The 16,662-nt window shown below is 40.4% G+C and overlaps 1 protein-coding gene across 1 annotated transcript in view; it reads left to right on the top strand.

Moving 5' to 3' along the window:
* The window catches only part of SNCA (synuclein alpha), a 70,969-nt gene that overhangs the window by 13,749 nt on the left and 40,558 nt on the right, over positions 1–16,662 (top strand). The window contains exon 4 of the mRNA XM_026848102.1: positions 2,166–2,311. Within this exon, the coding sequence (XP_026703903.1) occupies positions 2,166–2,311 (146 nt within the window). The remainder of the gene's footprint in view (positions 1–2,165; positions 2,312–16,662) is intronic.

Consider the following 16,662-nt stretch of genomic DNA (forward strand, 5'->3'; position numbering starts at 1 on the left):
GAGAACATCTGTGCAAACACCAAGGTCGGTGGAAGCAAGGAGGAGTAGGAGGGGGAGGTGCACCAGAGCAGAGACTTTCCTGTACCCCATGGTGAGAGGACAGGGCCACCTGGCCCTCCCCATGGAGGTTCACGATGGAACAGATACCAATTTGCAGCCTGTGGGGGCCCTACACTGATCCAGATGGCTGCACCCAAGGAAGGATGGGACCCTGCAGGAAGAAGGTCGTGGTGTTGTAGTTTGGTTCTGGGAGGCTTATGACATGCAGGGGTGACCCACACACCTGTGGGAGTGACTCATGACAGAGTGAGTTTGTGGAGGACTGTCTCCTGGGAGAGGGGGACCATCCTGGAGCAGGAGAGGAATGCCAGGAGTTCCCTCACCCCTGAGGTGCAAGAAGCAGCAGGCCTGACCGTACCCCCTGTTGCCTGCCCCCTGCACTGCTGGAGGGGAGGAGGTAGAGATATCGGGAGCAAAGCTGAACCTGGGAATAAGGGCAGGATGGGGGAAGACGTTTTCAAGATATGATAATGTTTCTCATGGTCCTACTCTGTTAGTGGCTGTACTAAATTTATGTTCTTTTTATTTTCCCCTAATGAGTCTGTCTTTTGCCTGTGCCTTAAAGAATGACCTGTCCTTATCTCAAGTTCCTGTGTCTTTTGTTTCCCTCCTTCTCAGCACCGGAGTGGGGAAGGGGGAACTAAGCTGCATCTTTGCTCATTTTCCCTTCTCAGCACTTGAGTGGGAGTGGGGAGTGAGTGGCTGCATGGTGCTTAGTCTCTGAGCTCAAACCACCACATCTATAATGAAAGCTTCTGATTTTGGTCATAACAGAGATAACACTTTATAGGTTACTAATTGTTCACTTTTCAGTTAGGATGAGTACTAAATTATTTGCCTCTCTTTTTTTGGTCAGCAGATATTTATTATTTGGGTCTTTAAATAACAATTGGGAAAAAGCTAGAAAGGTAAACAATATGCCCAAAATGTGATGATTTTTTTTTTTTTACTAATGTCAACGTCAACCATAGCAATCTCTGCTGTGTGCCCTGTAATATGGACAGCTGATACTTATGTAAAGATTTAAAGAAATCTAATTTATCCATAGAAACCCTTCCTTCTGTATGTGCTTCCCAAAATAGTGTCTGAACGGGTGTGGTTTTTGCCAAGGAGACTCCATCCTGTGCTCATAAAGTGTGCAAATAGAGCTATCAATACATTTTATGGATCAGATAGGATTTGGGCTGAAGGAAGCTATAGAATTGGCTAGAACTACAAAGCTATGCAGTTGATGTTTTTGAAAAACAGTCCCTTGTTTAGATGAGTAAATGTGGTGTTTTCTGAAAATCTGGGCATGTAACTTTAAGACATGAAGTCATCCCATTGCTTTTCTTAGAGTGGTTTCACTATAGTCCAAGCTGCTGTCAGAAAGAGCCCTTGGGGATGGATGAGCAGAAAGAATGAAGTAGTATTCTGAAAGGTAGAATGGCAACTGCTGATGTATATGTAGGCTAAATGAGTTGTTGCCTTGGGGCTTGGAAGCTAGCTATTGATCCAGTTCACTTTAGCATCTTTGGCATTTGGTCTTTTTGTAGATTAGTATGATATGGATAGACACATCAACATCGGGCCAAAAATTTCAGAGAACCAGATAAAAGTTTGTATTAGAAATTCTCTGAGCAACAGAAGCTCTGCTTATTAATCAAGTATATATTAAAAAATTAAAGAATAATCAATGGCGTTTGAGTCTAATGTAAACAACATTGTCTTCCTTGCCCTGTAACATGCAGTAAGTGTGTGGTGGACTAATTGGAATACATTTCCAAACTGGGATATATTGAATGGAATTACTATACGTTACACAGTGAGTTGGGATAATAAGGGCCCTTAAGTAATGACTTTTCTTCCATAAAGTACAGCTAGACGTGAATGAAAACATCAAATGTCTTTCACATGAAAGAAACAGAGCCACAAATAAGACTAATTTTTACCTCTGCTGCTCCAGTGTTACCAGATGGATAGTTTCATTTCTTAAGATCCACTTGGGGTACACAACATGTAATGGCCTTACAGCTCTTCATGATGTTGGGCTGTCAGTGATAGATTCTCTAAGAAACTTACAACTCTCAGAGCCATAATGTGTTTTTCCATCTTCTGCTTCTCAGTGGCTGAGAAAACCAAAGAGCAAGTGTCTAATGTTGGAGGAGCTGTGGTGACAGGAGTGACAGCAGTGGCCCAGAAGACAGTGGAAGGAGCAGGGAACATTGCTGCAGCCACTGGCTTGGTGAAGAAGGATCAGTTGGCCAAACAGGTTTGTTTATTTACAGTCTTTTCCAGATGAAGAAGTGAATGATGATCAGTCTCTCTGAACTGAAGGGCAAATGGAGTGTTTTCTTTTGTTCCTGTCAGTGGTATGAATGCCAGATGATTTGTGGTGTTCTAAAAAAATGAACAGCAAGAAAGTATCTGCTGTTTATAGCTTGTATTTTGAGTGATCTGAAGGATTGGGCATCTAGCTTTACTCTTCTGAAAATTCCTAACAAATTTGGATCACTGTTTAAAATGTGATCTAATAGTGATTCTGAACTCAGCAGCCTCTAGTGGGGGCCAGCAGCTGTAGGATTGCCGTACAGTTGAGGGCAAACACAACTCTTATTCCAAATAACTCGGGACTGAAAAGCAACCTGCTAGGGCTAAATGCTCAAAGAGCGAATCTCAGGTTTAACAGCACAGTTTGTATCTTCTGCAGATGAAGAACAGTAGGGATCTTGTACCAATCCACTGACTGGTTAGATATGTTTCATCTATAGCCAGGATCTAGCTGGAGACTCGCTATCTTCCACGAATATAATGACATAAACTCAGAAATACCTCCAAACTACTCTGAACTCTTCAGATTAAATTTGCTTTAGCTCATCCTATAAAACACTCTGTTAATATTTTTATTCCATCACCAGCTGAACATGAAGTATTTGCACGATACCTAGAGTTACTACAGTTTTTGTTGCTGGTACACTGCAGTCAATCTTCCACTTAGACTAGGTGAAAAGTGATGCCCAGAGAGCTGGTGGGAGGGATGCTTTCCAAAATATGTAGAGTGTTGTTTAGACATGAAAATAACACAGAAGAGACAAATATCTCCTTTTGTACTGCTTTCTGTGTTAGAAAAAAATAGGATTAGGAGCAGCATTGGTATTTGCACAAAAATATGGGTGTCATACAGATTTAGCATGAGGAACTTCTATGGTGTATCTTATTTCCAGTTAGTTCAAAGGAGCTGTTAAAATTGAATCCTTAAAAACTCTTTTTTTTTAAATCTTTATCTGTTACTGAAGTGTTTTCCTGTCTGCCTGACAGATCCCATTGGTGCTTTAGTTTGGGGAAAAAATGGGCATGTGGTAGGCATTTACTCCACTGTGGTGGATTAGTCTTGAAAACATCTCACAGGTGGTTTTGTTCTCTCTTAAAGCAGTTTTCTGGGGGCGTGTGTGTGTATTGCATTAAGCCCTTTCTTGTTCATCTATAAGTTAAATGTTGCTTTTGATGTGGCCACGGTCCATTGTAAAAGCTATGTTGAAGACTTACAGAATAAAGTATCTAATAAACTGCCAGGGAATACATGAATATGGAATGGCCACAGTAGTCTATGCCCCTAGTTTCTGCTAAAGCTCTTTCATAGTTTTACACTGAGAATGTTCTTTTCTGTTTGTATCACTTCAAATTCAGTGTCATAAGGATCATCATTGCTGTAATACACAATTACCTACTTCAGTATTGACCATACCTAATATTTTTTATCTTATTATTAATATATATATATATCTTTATAAAGTGTGAAGCAAATCTCTGCTGACTTCTATTTAATTCTGTTCTGTATATTGTAAAGCTTAAATATGAGTCATGATGGCTGTAACGGAATAAAATCGCATCTGTGACATTAAAGAACACCCATAATGTACATGCATATTATTCCATAGCCCTATAAATATCATCATTATTCTGAACTGGTGCTTTGTTCTTTAGATATGCAAAACCTTTCATTTGATTCTTGAAACTGTTATTTTTAGAGTGACATTCTCAGTCATCCTTGCAGTATGGCCACCTAGCTGATAGTATCTATGGCTCCTAGCAGGCTGCTCTGTCTCTTACTGGTTTTGCAAGGGATGAGTAGCCATTTCAAAAATGTTACCATCAAAATTGAATTATGTAAATGTATTCTAAAACCTAGTATTTTTGCATTCCTGTGCAGTTCAGAGGCATATGAGAGAGAGGTTTTTGTTTGGATTTTCTAGGAAAGCCAACAGTTGGGTGGGGACCACGGGATGTAGGTCCTTTGTGGGAAACGGGGTCAGTCTTTCTGAAATAAGAGAAGTGCCAACTTTGTCTATTTGTGTAAGGTTATGTCTCTTAAGACTGTGATATCTCTAGTCTGTTCTGAGCTGTGAGTAAGAGTTGACAACTAGCAAATTCATTTCTTGAGCTTCAGCATGGGTAGCCAGTGCCTTTGGCAGGTTATTCTTCCTATGGATATCTGTTTGGACTTGTCCTAGAGCAAATGTCTGTGTATCTGATGTGCAGAATGAACACAGTGTAAGCAAGTCATGGGATCTGACAGGGACTTGCAAATGAAGCATATCCATTGAAAGTGGATAGAAGCATGATGACAGGCTATTTTTCCACAGAAGGCTGAAAGGCATTAGTCAGTAATCTGTTATTTCAGTTGGCTTCTAAATTTGTGGTAAATTATTTCTTGCTGTTCATATGGACCTGCGTAATGGAGTCCAAATCCTCCAGCTGAGCATAGCAAACGGTGACTGCCTGAGACCCCTTCCAACCCGCATTATTCTGTGAACTGCTATAAACTCAACCTCCATGCAGCTGGAGGAGTTTTCTTATGTGTCATCAATTACAGGATCAGGGACTGTGAAATAAATACAGAATCATAGAATGTCTTGGTTTGTAAGGGGCCCATAAGGGTCACTGAGTCCAGCTCCCTGGTCCTTGCTGGGATCAGCTGCTTCCAAACATGTGTCTGGAAGCCTGTCTAAACTAATGATCATTGCTGGGATCTACTACTAGGGATCTGCTTGCCTGTGTGAAAGCCTGCAGTCTCGCATGGTGACTGGCATTTTTTGTGTGCTGTGATGGAAGTCTGGTATTGACTTTCAGCTAATTGAAAACAGTCCCAGTGTTTCTTTACCTGTCGATGCAATAGTATTTATGCAAAGGAAATACTAAGTAGCTTCTTGGTAAAATGCTTTCTCAAAGTTTGTCTGAGGTTGCCTAGTGTAGCCTTTAATACTGGTGTGCTTTGGACCATGAAGCGCAGGTTTAACCACGCAACCGAGGACAGGCTGGAGGGCTGCTGTCACACCATGCTGTCACCCACCCACCCTGCAGCTGGTGGAAGCGGGTAGTGAAGTGACAGCTGAGACTAGTGAGTGGCAGGACTGACTTGATAGCACCTGTCTGAGGGCTGCGCTGGGGACTTATGCTTTGGCAGAAACTCCCGGCTTTTAACGTGCAAGGGTAGTGGCAGTTAGTAGGCTTGAATTAATTATGAAAGGATTAACGTACTACAAGTCGCATTTTAATAAATGACAAAGCAATTCTTAAGGATTTATACATTCCAGAATTTTTCATGCATTTTCAGCATGCATCTACTCACACGTTATTTCAAATGCACACTAGGATTGAGCATATAGCCTGTTAAAAATGGATTAACTCTTTATAAACTAGTTGTAAATTTGAGCCTAATTTTAAAACCTGCCCATAATAATGCTATTATTTGTAATCATTGGGACTCTTACTGGAAGCAGAAAAGAAGTTGCTTCTCTGTTTCATCCTTTCTTCTCTCTGTTAAGAGAAAATGATAAGCTGAAGTACGGGGTTATACTGGTAAAAAAATTGTTTTAAATTTATTCTGTGCCTGTTTTATTTCTGTGTACAGAGTGAGTGTGCTTCTAAAATAATTAAGTTTTTTTTAAAAAGATTAATAAGGCATTTACTGTAAAATGAACTTTTTTTCTAAGCTATGAAAGCTGTGAAATATTTTGAATATTCTGTTTTCAGCTCAGCACGAACATATAGATCCAGCTATTATGGACAGGTACTAACTAGTGAGTACCTAGTAATATCAATAATATTGACTGTGGACAAAATACGGATTTAAAAGTTCATTATTTTCAGATAGGTAAATAACTAATTGAAGTTCTTGACCTCATTAAATTTATGTAATTTGGTTTTCTAGCATCTCAAAATCACTTGGTAAGTTCTGCGATTTCTATTGTGAATAGTTTTATTTGTACTGGTCTAGCACCAAAATCGCCAGTCAAGCTGAAAGGTCAAGGTACTTTACCATGAAAAGATACAGTTAAACAGATCTTGTGTACTGTAGACCTTACTAAAGTAAATAGAGTAGCAGACCTTGTCCTTACCATGTTTGGGATCTATATGGATCATGTTTGGTATCCGTATCTGCTAAATCCTTTTTCTTTCTAGAGGGTTTTTTTTAATTTAACATTTTTACAATGAATAGCACTGTAAACACAAACATAAAATAACAGTAACAAATAACATGGATAGATAATATACTTAAAGAGTAGGTAATTGTTTATTTATGTAATTGTTTAATCATCGTTTAATTGGCAAGCTTTCAGAGAAAAAAAATGTTAAGTGGCAAGACTTACTTTAGACATTAGGCATTTTTTTACATAGAAAATACTATTTAACTAAAACCCCTTGCTATTTGAATTTAATACAAAAATTAATATAGAAGAATGAAAGCAATGGCAACTTTGTTCAATCTTCTACCCCTCCTCCTAGCCTGTATTTCCTGGGACTCCTTAGAATTCCAACACTGTCCTAGCATAAACATTCGGTGCAGTGGACCCCACAGGTGCAGAGTATTTCTTGTCTTATTAATTTTCTCGGCCAGAATAGCTAGTCTTACAAACAGTCAAATTCTTCCATGGACCATTATGTATTGCTTACAGACAACGTTAATCCACTTTGGGGAATCACCATAACTAAACATACCAATATGTAGGAGCCTTTTTTGTCCTTTTTAAAGGCAAGCTCCATGAGACATATAATATAATTATGATTAAATATACATAGATCCCTAGCAAGCCCTCTAAGCAGCCAGAGGTCTAACCCTCTACACTTGAGCCAAGCAGTGCCAGTTCCGCTTTGCGGTGCAATGCAGAAGAGTGGGATTTTAAGTTGTTCAGGGTGAGTTCAACTATGCTTGGTCTGTATGAGCAGTGGTTTGGAAAGGTGGCATACTGTGGTTTCTCATAGGATAAATAGCAGACGGTGAGTCTTCCTCAAGGAAGCCAAAGTATTTCAGATGATGTATAGGAGAAGGCCTGCTTGAGTAGTCTCAACTGAACATTGATCAGACAATACTTGCTTTCAAATTTCTATTTAAATCATAACATGTGAAGAGCACATAGTTTGAGACAGGTTTTACTTTTTCCCTTTTTTATTTCTTGATCTGTCGATAATCTATGAGTGACTGCTGTAAAGCAGAAGGGGTATTTAGCAGCAATTAGTGATATCTCCTTTAATGTATCTGGATGGATTGAGAGTAGAAGAATGAGAGGATTCCTCATTAGGGGATCCACGTTGCTCAGGAGCTGAGTCACAGAAGGTCCCTCTTAAGAGAGAGCATTTGTTAGCTGTTTCTTTGAATTCATGAAGGAAGTGGGGCTGCCAGTGAACTGACATATCTCTTTGATTGGAGCATAGCTGCACTGATTTATTTTGGTAGGGCTTTTCTTACTGGTCTCAGAATTAACAATGATGTATTGTATTAAAACATCTATAACAAATCAATTCTGTAAAGCTAATCCATATTCTTGAAATAGGAAACTGATTTATTGTTAATCATAAAGCTATCACAGGTAGGTGATATTAAGGTTTTGAATCTGCCTTATGTACACAGTCAAATCTTACCCTCATGGCACTACACATAATTTTTTTGGATGGAAAAGTTCAGGAGTCATCTAGGTTGGACAGAGAGGTATGAATGTCAGTAGACTTGTGAAGTTGCATTATACTCCTGTATGAATGCTCTGTATTGGAATGCAAGTGGCTTCGATTCAATGATTTGTAATTTGTTTCCAAACTAAATTAAATGATTACAGGTGAGGCCACTTAATGCAGTTTCATGAATACAGTTCTAGTTCTCTTTCATGTTTCCACATGCACAGGCCCCCACGTATGTAGCTTAGTGTATGTTGATACTGCATAATGGCACTGTAAAGAACAGTACAGAGTGCTTGAAGCAGACTCTGTTTACAAATTTATTTGGTGAAACATGCTAACAATGCCCACGGAAAACAGGTTGATAAATAGGAAGGCCACAGAAGTCACAAAGCCAGCAAGGAAATCCCATGGTTTTTACCCTCCTTTAGCTTTATGGTAAGCTCTTACCTGTCACTTTCTTCTCAGCAGGTATGTGCATGTTCTGGTAGCGCTTTTGGACATGAGTAGCTTAATTTTATTTCACTTTGAACACCACTATTTGACATATTTAAAATTTGGCTGGACAAGATAGAGATGAATATGCACAGAAAATAACAATACTAAGGAAAAACCAGACAGTAAAAGATCGACTCCAGGTAGGAGCGCTGGAGTTCCTGTGTTTGTTGAAGAGACTAGTGAAGTTCGGGGAGAATTTTGAATGGCAACCTGTGCTTGGCCTTTCCTGCTGTGGGGTGTGTTGTCAATATTTTTTTCTCAGAGAGCGAAATAGCAGTATTTTAAGGAAGACAGTGTTCTCTGTGTCAGAGCATTTCCATGCATTGACATCTGTGACTCAAGCCGAACTTGAGTCAAAGGCAAGAAAACTTGTCTGCTATTATCTAAATATCCTTGAGGCTATTGTTTTTCATTAATTCAGGAACAAATATAAGCTTAATGTAAAGGTCTTGTGAGTTTTCCAGGTTTCCTAGTGGCTTTCATGCTGTGAGATAACATTTTAGTGCAGACTGATGTTCAGGGTCTGCTACTTCTAACCATAATGTATTGCTAATTACCTGTGGAGGAATTAAGTTGAAAAGCTTTTAGGTGGCATCGTATTGCTCTTTGTGTTCTAGCGACAGATTTAGCTTTGACCCTGGAGAAATAAAGCACCCCCATCCTTACACTGAGTCTATCTCCCTTGGTCCCCAAGAACAACAGTTGTTTGCTAGCTGATAGAAGGGTGAACACATTCTCCACCAGGAATTGCTCATATTTTGTGATAATGAGAAAAGGATGAGGAGCATCACAAGTTAAACAAGAGACTGACTTTTGCATTTATTGTAAGGGTTTGCTTGTCTTCAGTCTATGCTTATTTTTCTCCCTCTTGTGTTCTTTATTCCAGTCTCCCACCTCCTGTATCTTCCATCTCTGATTTCCTTTCTAACTAACCTAATATGCTCCCGTAGCATGTTCCAGGCTGATGTGTCTGTCTCGCATGTGTATGTATGGCCATTGCATTATGCAAGTCTCACAGGCTAACGTGGGACTGGTTCTGTTTCACAGTGTCCCAGGCTTTCCTATGCATCCATCTGTAGGATTTCATGGAGAAACACATCTTTTTTTTTCTCCCTACTTTAAATAGTTGCCAATCCCATGTTAAATATTCAAGAAGGTGCTGCTTGCCGAGAGGAATATGTTTTAAGTTCGTTTGGGGATGATTCATATTCATGCCAACTATTCCTGTTCTTGCCCACTGTTGCACGAAAGATGTGGCTGTTTCAGATGGGAAATAGTTTTATGTAATCCATGATAGCTGGGCAAATGTAATAGTGGCATTTTTGTACAACTTAAGGTACAGGTTTTATAAGCTTACAAACATTACTGGGTAATAATGGACTTCTCGGCATCTTCTGCCATGTTTCAGTGTTCCTTTTCTGTGCTGGCCAAGACAAAGTGTGTAAGCCTTGGAAGGTAAGGAGCTTAAATGTGATTCATTCAGTTCCTATCTGGAAGTCATTATCTTCAGAGAATTTGTGATGATAACTGGTGCCATTTGCTGATACTGTAAAAGCCAAACATTGCAGCTGAAGGGTTTTTTTAGCTAGCAATGAAAGTTTATGGTGCTGAAGTGACATTTTGGCAAAGCACTGCAAGATGTGTCTATGTCTGCCAGTCTCTATTCAACAAAGCACTGCGGTGGGATGCTTAACAGGTATGCATGGCAAATTGAGGTCCTGGATTGATGTGAGGAGGGTTGTATAAACTTCAAAATGATTCAGGACTGAAATGTGGAGGAAATACCTCTCTGTGGAGAAATAGATTCATCTGTATTTTCAGGATATCAGTTGAATGTCATCTCCTGAAAAACCAAAACCAAATAAACCCTACCTGTGGGTTAAGAGGAGAGGGAGGGAGAAGGAAAGAAGGCAGAATGCTTTTATTAGAATTACCTAATTACTGGCAGTGCTGTTATTACTATTATAGAAAGAAAGTTTATATGAAGAGTAGCGATAATCAACAAATACCAGTGGCATGGTATACATCATTTTAGTGGGTATTTTCACCGCTGATAGAACTTCCTAAAAAAAACCCTATGCGTTAATAGGTAAAAGCTCATACATAGTCGGCTGATATCTGGGATTTCTTCAAAGCTTCTAGCACATAACGAAAGAGGAGATGACCCATCTTTTCTACAGTAAACTGTCATTAAACTGTTTGGCTCTCACCTGCTTTCAGCAGTGTTAAATCTGTTGCTCAAAGTTATGTGGCCTGTGTAAGGATTATTGGTAATAATTTTTCAATGTTTAAGTTCTTGTCTCAGTGCTTCAAAACTTTGATATATCTGTAGACTGGAATTTGTCAGAAATTGAATGTCTCAAATACATCTGAAAATTTCGATTGCAAACTTTTTTTTGACAGTGGCTTCTCTAATGCAAAATAGTCCATGTGAGGAAACTGGAGGTGTAAGCTGCTAAAGCTGTCCTCTAAAAAATCATGCTTTTTGCAAGAGTGAAGCAGGCAGAGGACCCGATTCTGAAATGTATTGGACATATCGATTGCCCTTCAAGCTTTTGGTGTTAGATTTCAGAGCTGTTTGCTCGTGCTTTGTTAGCATGTGCCCAGGAGTTTTGCCAGGCTTGGGTCAGAAAAGTCAAAATGAACTTCAAGAGGAGGAGGCAGAGCAAATGAAGAACTTGTTTTGCCCTGCTAAGTAGGTTAGCTACAAACAGAAAGAGGAGCAGTCTGTAATTGTGCTTCCTTCAGAAGCACACAAAAAAGGATTTGTGCCTTTGAAGCTGCTTAATCCCTCTGTCCCACCTCCTACTCCATCCTGTGTGGAAGGGGCATCACCTAGAGCAGCTGATACCCTGCCATTATTATGTCAGCCACACATATTTCTTATCTGGGGCTGTGGGACAAAGCAAAGCCTCTAGGCTCTTTTTGGCCAGCCCTTGCTATACCTTTTTATGGTGAAATGCAATCCTTTCTTCACATGCTATTGTAGGTAATGAAGATATGTGGATTTTTTTTGATGTGATGGTTTTATGGCCCAAAGGGTGCACTGTGGTCTAAATGCATTGCCCTGGAGTAGTGTGAAAAATTCAATTGGGTTGTCAGGGTGAGTGTCACTCATGAGAAATGTATTTTTATCCATAGAGGCAGTATTTCTAACAGGGAGTGTCCATTCAGGCTGAAGAAGGGACAATGCCAGTAGTTGAAACAAACGGTTGCATCTAAAGAAAAATATTTTTACAGCTAGAAATGCAAGATGTGCTTGGGGAAGCAAATTACAAGGGCAGCTGAGCTAGGATAGAGAACACTTGAGACATGGAGCTTCTCTTAATTTGTGAGAGTCTTTAGGAAGGAGGTTGGAAGCTGTAAAACCCGTTAGTTCTAGTACTGACAACTGACTGTGAGCTTTTGATTGCTTCTAATGTGAAGTATTTATAATCTAATAATTTGTAATCAGTCAGTATTTTAAAGGTATTGAAATGTGTGGCTTAATTCTAAGTGTGTAATGCAGTCTTTGGCCAGTTTAGTAGAGTTTATATGCATAATGCAGATTATAGATGATGATGTGTGCATGAAACACGTATGCTTTGCCTAATGAGTATACTTATGGCAATTAAAACCAATAACATTCAACTGTGGCATCAAGCACTTCATTATTTAACACACAGCGTATCTTAGGCATGTAAGAATTGCACTCTAAGGTGCTTGTTTAACCCATCTGACTTGGCTAATGCTTTGTGTAGTTGATCTGAACAAATGTTTCTTTTCAGCTTCCTAGTAGCATCAGTTTTAATGGTTGGGTTGCTTTTAATTTTGTGTGTGTGATCTTTCATCTTACAAATCCCTCAAGATATAACTGACAGAGTTCAGATAGACATACTGTATGTAAATTATTTTATAGAGAAAGATCTGAGCTCAAACAGAGCTGGAGGCTGAATTAATTCACCTCTCTGGAGAAAATTATTCTAACAGGTCAAGAGAAAAGTCACTGGAAAGGTGACGTAAATATGAATGTGTTTCACATGGATTGTCGGATGGAAGAAAGATTTTTCCCTCACTGTGGTCTTAGCAAATGCACTTCAGTCAAATTTCTGTATTTGATGGTGCTGGACCAATGCATTTAGCAGCTAAATGTTGTTCTTTGTCCACAGCGTGGAGACGGGCTATGTACTGCTCCGTTATAAGCATATATTTGCATAGCAGAAATGTAAAGGACGAGGGCAGGACGGATTAGTGATGGCTGTTGTGACAGTGTAGCACAGATCTGTCAGACCAGCAGGTGGAAGATGGGAACTTCTAGGAGCTTTATGTCAGTTGTTTCCTTTTGTTAGCTTAGAATTTATAGAACAGCTTTTGGAAATGAGGATGATTTTTTTCAAACATTATTATTTCCAATAAATTTTTTTTAAAAAGTAAGAGCTATTCTAGTACCTTTGAAGGAGGGCATGTGTTCACACACAGCTGTCCTCCTGTCTAAACCAGAGTAGTGAACTTGCATTTCACTGTCATTAGCATCATGGTTCCTTCATAGTCTATTTTTGGAAGGGGTGGTGTGCTCATCATTCACAGGAAAGGTAACAGATTTAGCAGTGCTTCTTTCCACCTCCTACATACCAGCTATGACATGAGGTTTTTAAGTCTTAGTTATCTCTGCAGATTTTTCCCTGAGCTTCATTTCAGATGTATACTTTATAATACAGCTGGACTGCTTTAAATGCCTTCTGTTGTCCAAGCTGGAAAATCAGGGAGGCTGGGAGAAGTAATGACACTGATTTAGAAAGCAAAGCTCAGGCTGTGCTTTGGAATCTATTTGGAGTGGTATGAGTGCCTTGATGACAGTTATGATGAGGGTAGTGGATTTGTTCATTCATCTTTTCCTGGCTTCTTTGTTCCTTAGCTCGTTTTTTTTCCTCTAGATTTTGTGTGGTACATAATGGGAAGGGCTACAACTAAACAGAAACTTTTACTGGTCTGCTGAAGGAGAATCACACTTGGCAATTGATCTTGGTATGCAGACTATGACAAGAGAACGTGAAGAACTATGGGTCGTACTTGAAATAAAATGGATGACTGTAGTTGGTCAAGGTGTCATCTCCAAGTTCTACAGACTGTTAAGGACATTCAGTTACTTCAAGTTTTGTTTGTGCATCTTAGATTCAGAGTTGACCTGAGGAAAAGGTAACTGTTTTGACCAGGGCAGATGGTGCTAAACCCAACCTGGGAGTGTTCATTGACAAAATGCTGTTGAAGACTGCTGACACACCTTGTTTCTGCTGGTAAATCTTGTGAGCCTGGTAGTGTATTCTTTGTGCTAACAGTCACAAAGTCAAGTACATAAATGTGTTATTTCAGATGGTTTACAAGGTTATTTGATATGTAAAGTTTTCTCTTTAACTCTGTCACTGGTGCTCCCTGTGGCTCTTAAATTCGTGCTACCACTATATTAAACACCTTGATCAGTTCCACAATGCTCTTTATTCTTTACAGAGAGAAATCAGAAAATTTCCCTTATGTCAGGTGTTGTGTGTAAAGTTTTTAGGCTGTAATGTTTATCCTATGTCAGGTTCTGTTTGTTTTAGAAATCTTACGCAAATTTAGCCAAAGACTGATCATAGCTGTGGATGCTCTGTCAAAGGCTGTCTTGATTTCAGGAGGAAGATGCACAGAGGATTAGGGCCTGGTCAGAGTTGTCTGTGGAATGACAATGTTTCAAGTCTTTAGGTTTTTAAACACTGATTTGTTTTTTTAACAATCTTGGGGGTTTTTGAGAGAGAAAGCTCTTCCTTTGTTTTGAAAGTACCTGAATGTTTTAGGTGAATAGGAGCAAGCCTGCTCAGCAGTGCTTGGAGTAACTCTCTAGGCAGGGATTGGCATTCATGGTCATACACTTCTTAGTACCTCTGCCACCTCTAATCCATTTTAGCCTGTGGTATGGGAAGAGTTACTACAAAACTATACTTTCGGGGTTGAAGAGGCAGAAGACAAGTAACTTCAAATCTAAAAGCATGCATTGCTGTTCTAGGACATGCAACAGTTTTCTCTCTCATCTAGTATTAATACCTCCTCTAAAGTGATCTGAGGTTTTTCTATGCATCCTTTAGTTAGCAAAAGTCTATTTTGCAGAGACAAAGCAGATTGTGAGGATGAGTTGAGTTAGGTAAAGATGGAAAGACTGGGTAGAGGAGATGAGGAGATCGAGTGCACCCTCAGTCAGTTTGCAGATGACACCCAGTTGGTGGGAATGTTGATCTGCTCGAGGGTGGGGAGGCTCTGCAGAGAGACCTGGACAGGCTGGAGCCATGGGCTGAGCCCAACTGGAGGAGTTTCCATAAGGCCAAATGCCGGGGGCTGCCCTTGGGCCACAACAACCCCCAGCAGCGCTACAGGCTTGGGGAGGAGTGGCTGGAGAGCTGCCAGTCAGAGAGGGACCTGGGGTTGGTGATTGACAGCCCGATGAACAGGAGCCAGCAGTGTGCCCAGGGGGCCAAGAAGGCCAATGGCATCCTGGCTTGTGTCAGCAATAGTGTGGCCAGCAGGGACAGGGAAGGGATCTGACCCCTGGACTCGGCACTGGTGAGGCCGACCCTCGATTCCTGTGTTCAGTTTTGGGCCTCTCACTCCAGAAAGGACATTGAATGACTCGAGCGTGTCCAGAGAAGGGCAACGGAGCTGGTGCAGGGTCTGGAGCACAGGTCGTACGAGGAGCGGCTGAGGGAACTGGGGGTGTTAAGTCTGGAGTAGAGGAGGCTGAGGGGAGACCTCATCGCCCTCTGCAGCTACCTGAAAGGAGGGTGCAGAGAGCTGGGGATGAGTCTCTTGAACCAAGGAACAAGTGACAGGACAAGAGGGAATGGTCTCAAGTCCCTCAACCAGGGAAGGTTTAGACTAGATATTAGGAAGCATTTCTTTACAGAAGGGGTTGTTAGGAGTTGGAATGGGCTGCCCAGGGAGGTGGTGGAGTCCCCATCCCTGGAGGTGTTTAAGAGTCAGGTCGACATAGCGCTGAGGGATCTGGTGTAGTTGGGAACTGTCAGTGTTGCGTTAATGGTTGGACTAAATGATCTTCAAGATCTTTTCCAACCTAGATGATTCTGTGAGATCTGATGGTCAGAGAGTGAGGACGGGTGCAAGGGGAAGAGTGGCAGTTCGTGAGAGAAGGCAGCTCTTTTACTCCTCTAACATTCAAGCACCATGAGTCAACCTCGCAATCCTGTTTCCTTGGGCTATGGGATGCTAGTCAGAACTCTCCTCCAGAAATCTCTGCTTCTGGTCTTAGACTGCTGGGAACAGGGAATAAAAAGCCTGTGATACACGGTGTGCAATGGATTCTACTTTTCTCTTACACCCAGCTGCTTGTTTTGTGCCAGGAAAGTAGTGGCTCTGAGGGCTAGCTGCCCTGGAACTTAAATGTTTCATCCTGGTGTTTTGCCTTTTTGGTGAACATTGGTCATGAACATCAATACTATGGGAGGAAGAGATTACATTACAAATTCTTTTTGTATAATTGCTCTGCATCAGTCCTAATGATGATCTCATTGATAATTGCCAGGAGATTTATTTGGAGCAGAACTTAATCAGGGCTGACTGCTTTTCAATATTACAACCTAACATTTAGAACGAGTTTTTGCATGTTCTGACTGCTGAGAAAAGCAGGGCTTTTGAGTGATTGTTTTTCAGGGGCACAGATTCAGCCTTCATTTTATCTGAAAGGACTTGTACAGTGTCCATCATGTCATGTCCTTTTCTACTGCTTTCCTGTCCCACCCTTCAATGCCTGAAGCATAGTTTGAGCTATGCAACCAAACCATCACATCAGCCCAGGTGTTGCTAGATTCTAGGTTTCTGACATGTCACTAGCTCACCTAATTATTACCTCTTACCCCAAGGAGTGAGAAAGTGTCATCTTAGATTCAACTGAGTCAGAATCTGAGGATCTGGTATTTGAATGGGTTTGTATGCATGAAGGAACGAGAGAAGTTATTTTCATTTTTAATGAGTTTAAGAAAAATCTACAGCTATGTAGTGTTTATTAATTATCCAACTTTTTAAAAATCTGAATATCTTCTAAAATTTCTAGTGAGTTAAAATCTGTTCATACTGGTCCTTAGATCAGTCTCTCACAAACATTTGTGTCCTGTGGAGGAGGACTATCCTTTTGTTTTGTGTGGGTTGCATAGT

This window comes from Athene cunicularia, assembly GCF_003259725.1.
Source record: "Athene cunicularia isolate RWA chromosome 4 unlocalized genomic scaffold, athCun1 chr4_part2, whole genome shotgun sequence".
Lineage (NCBI taxonomy): Eukaryota > Metazoa > Chordata > Aves > Strigiformes > Strigidae > Athene > Athene cunicularia.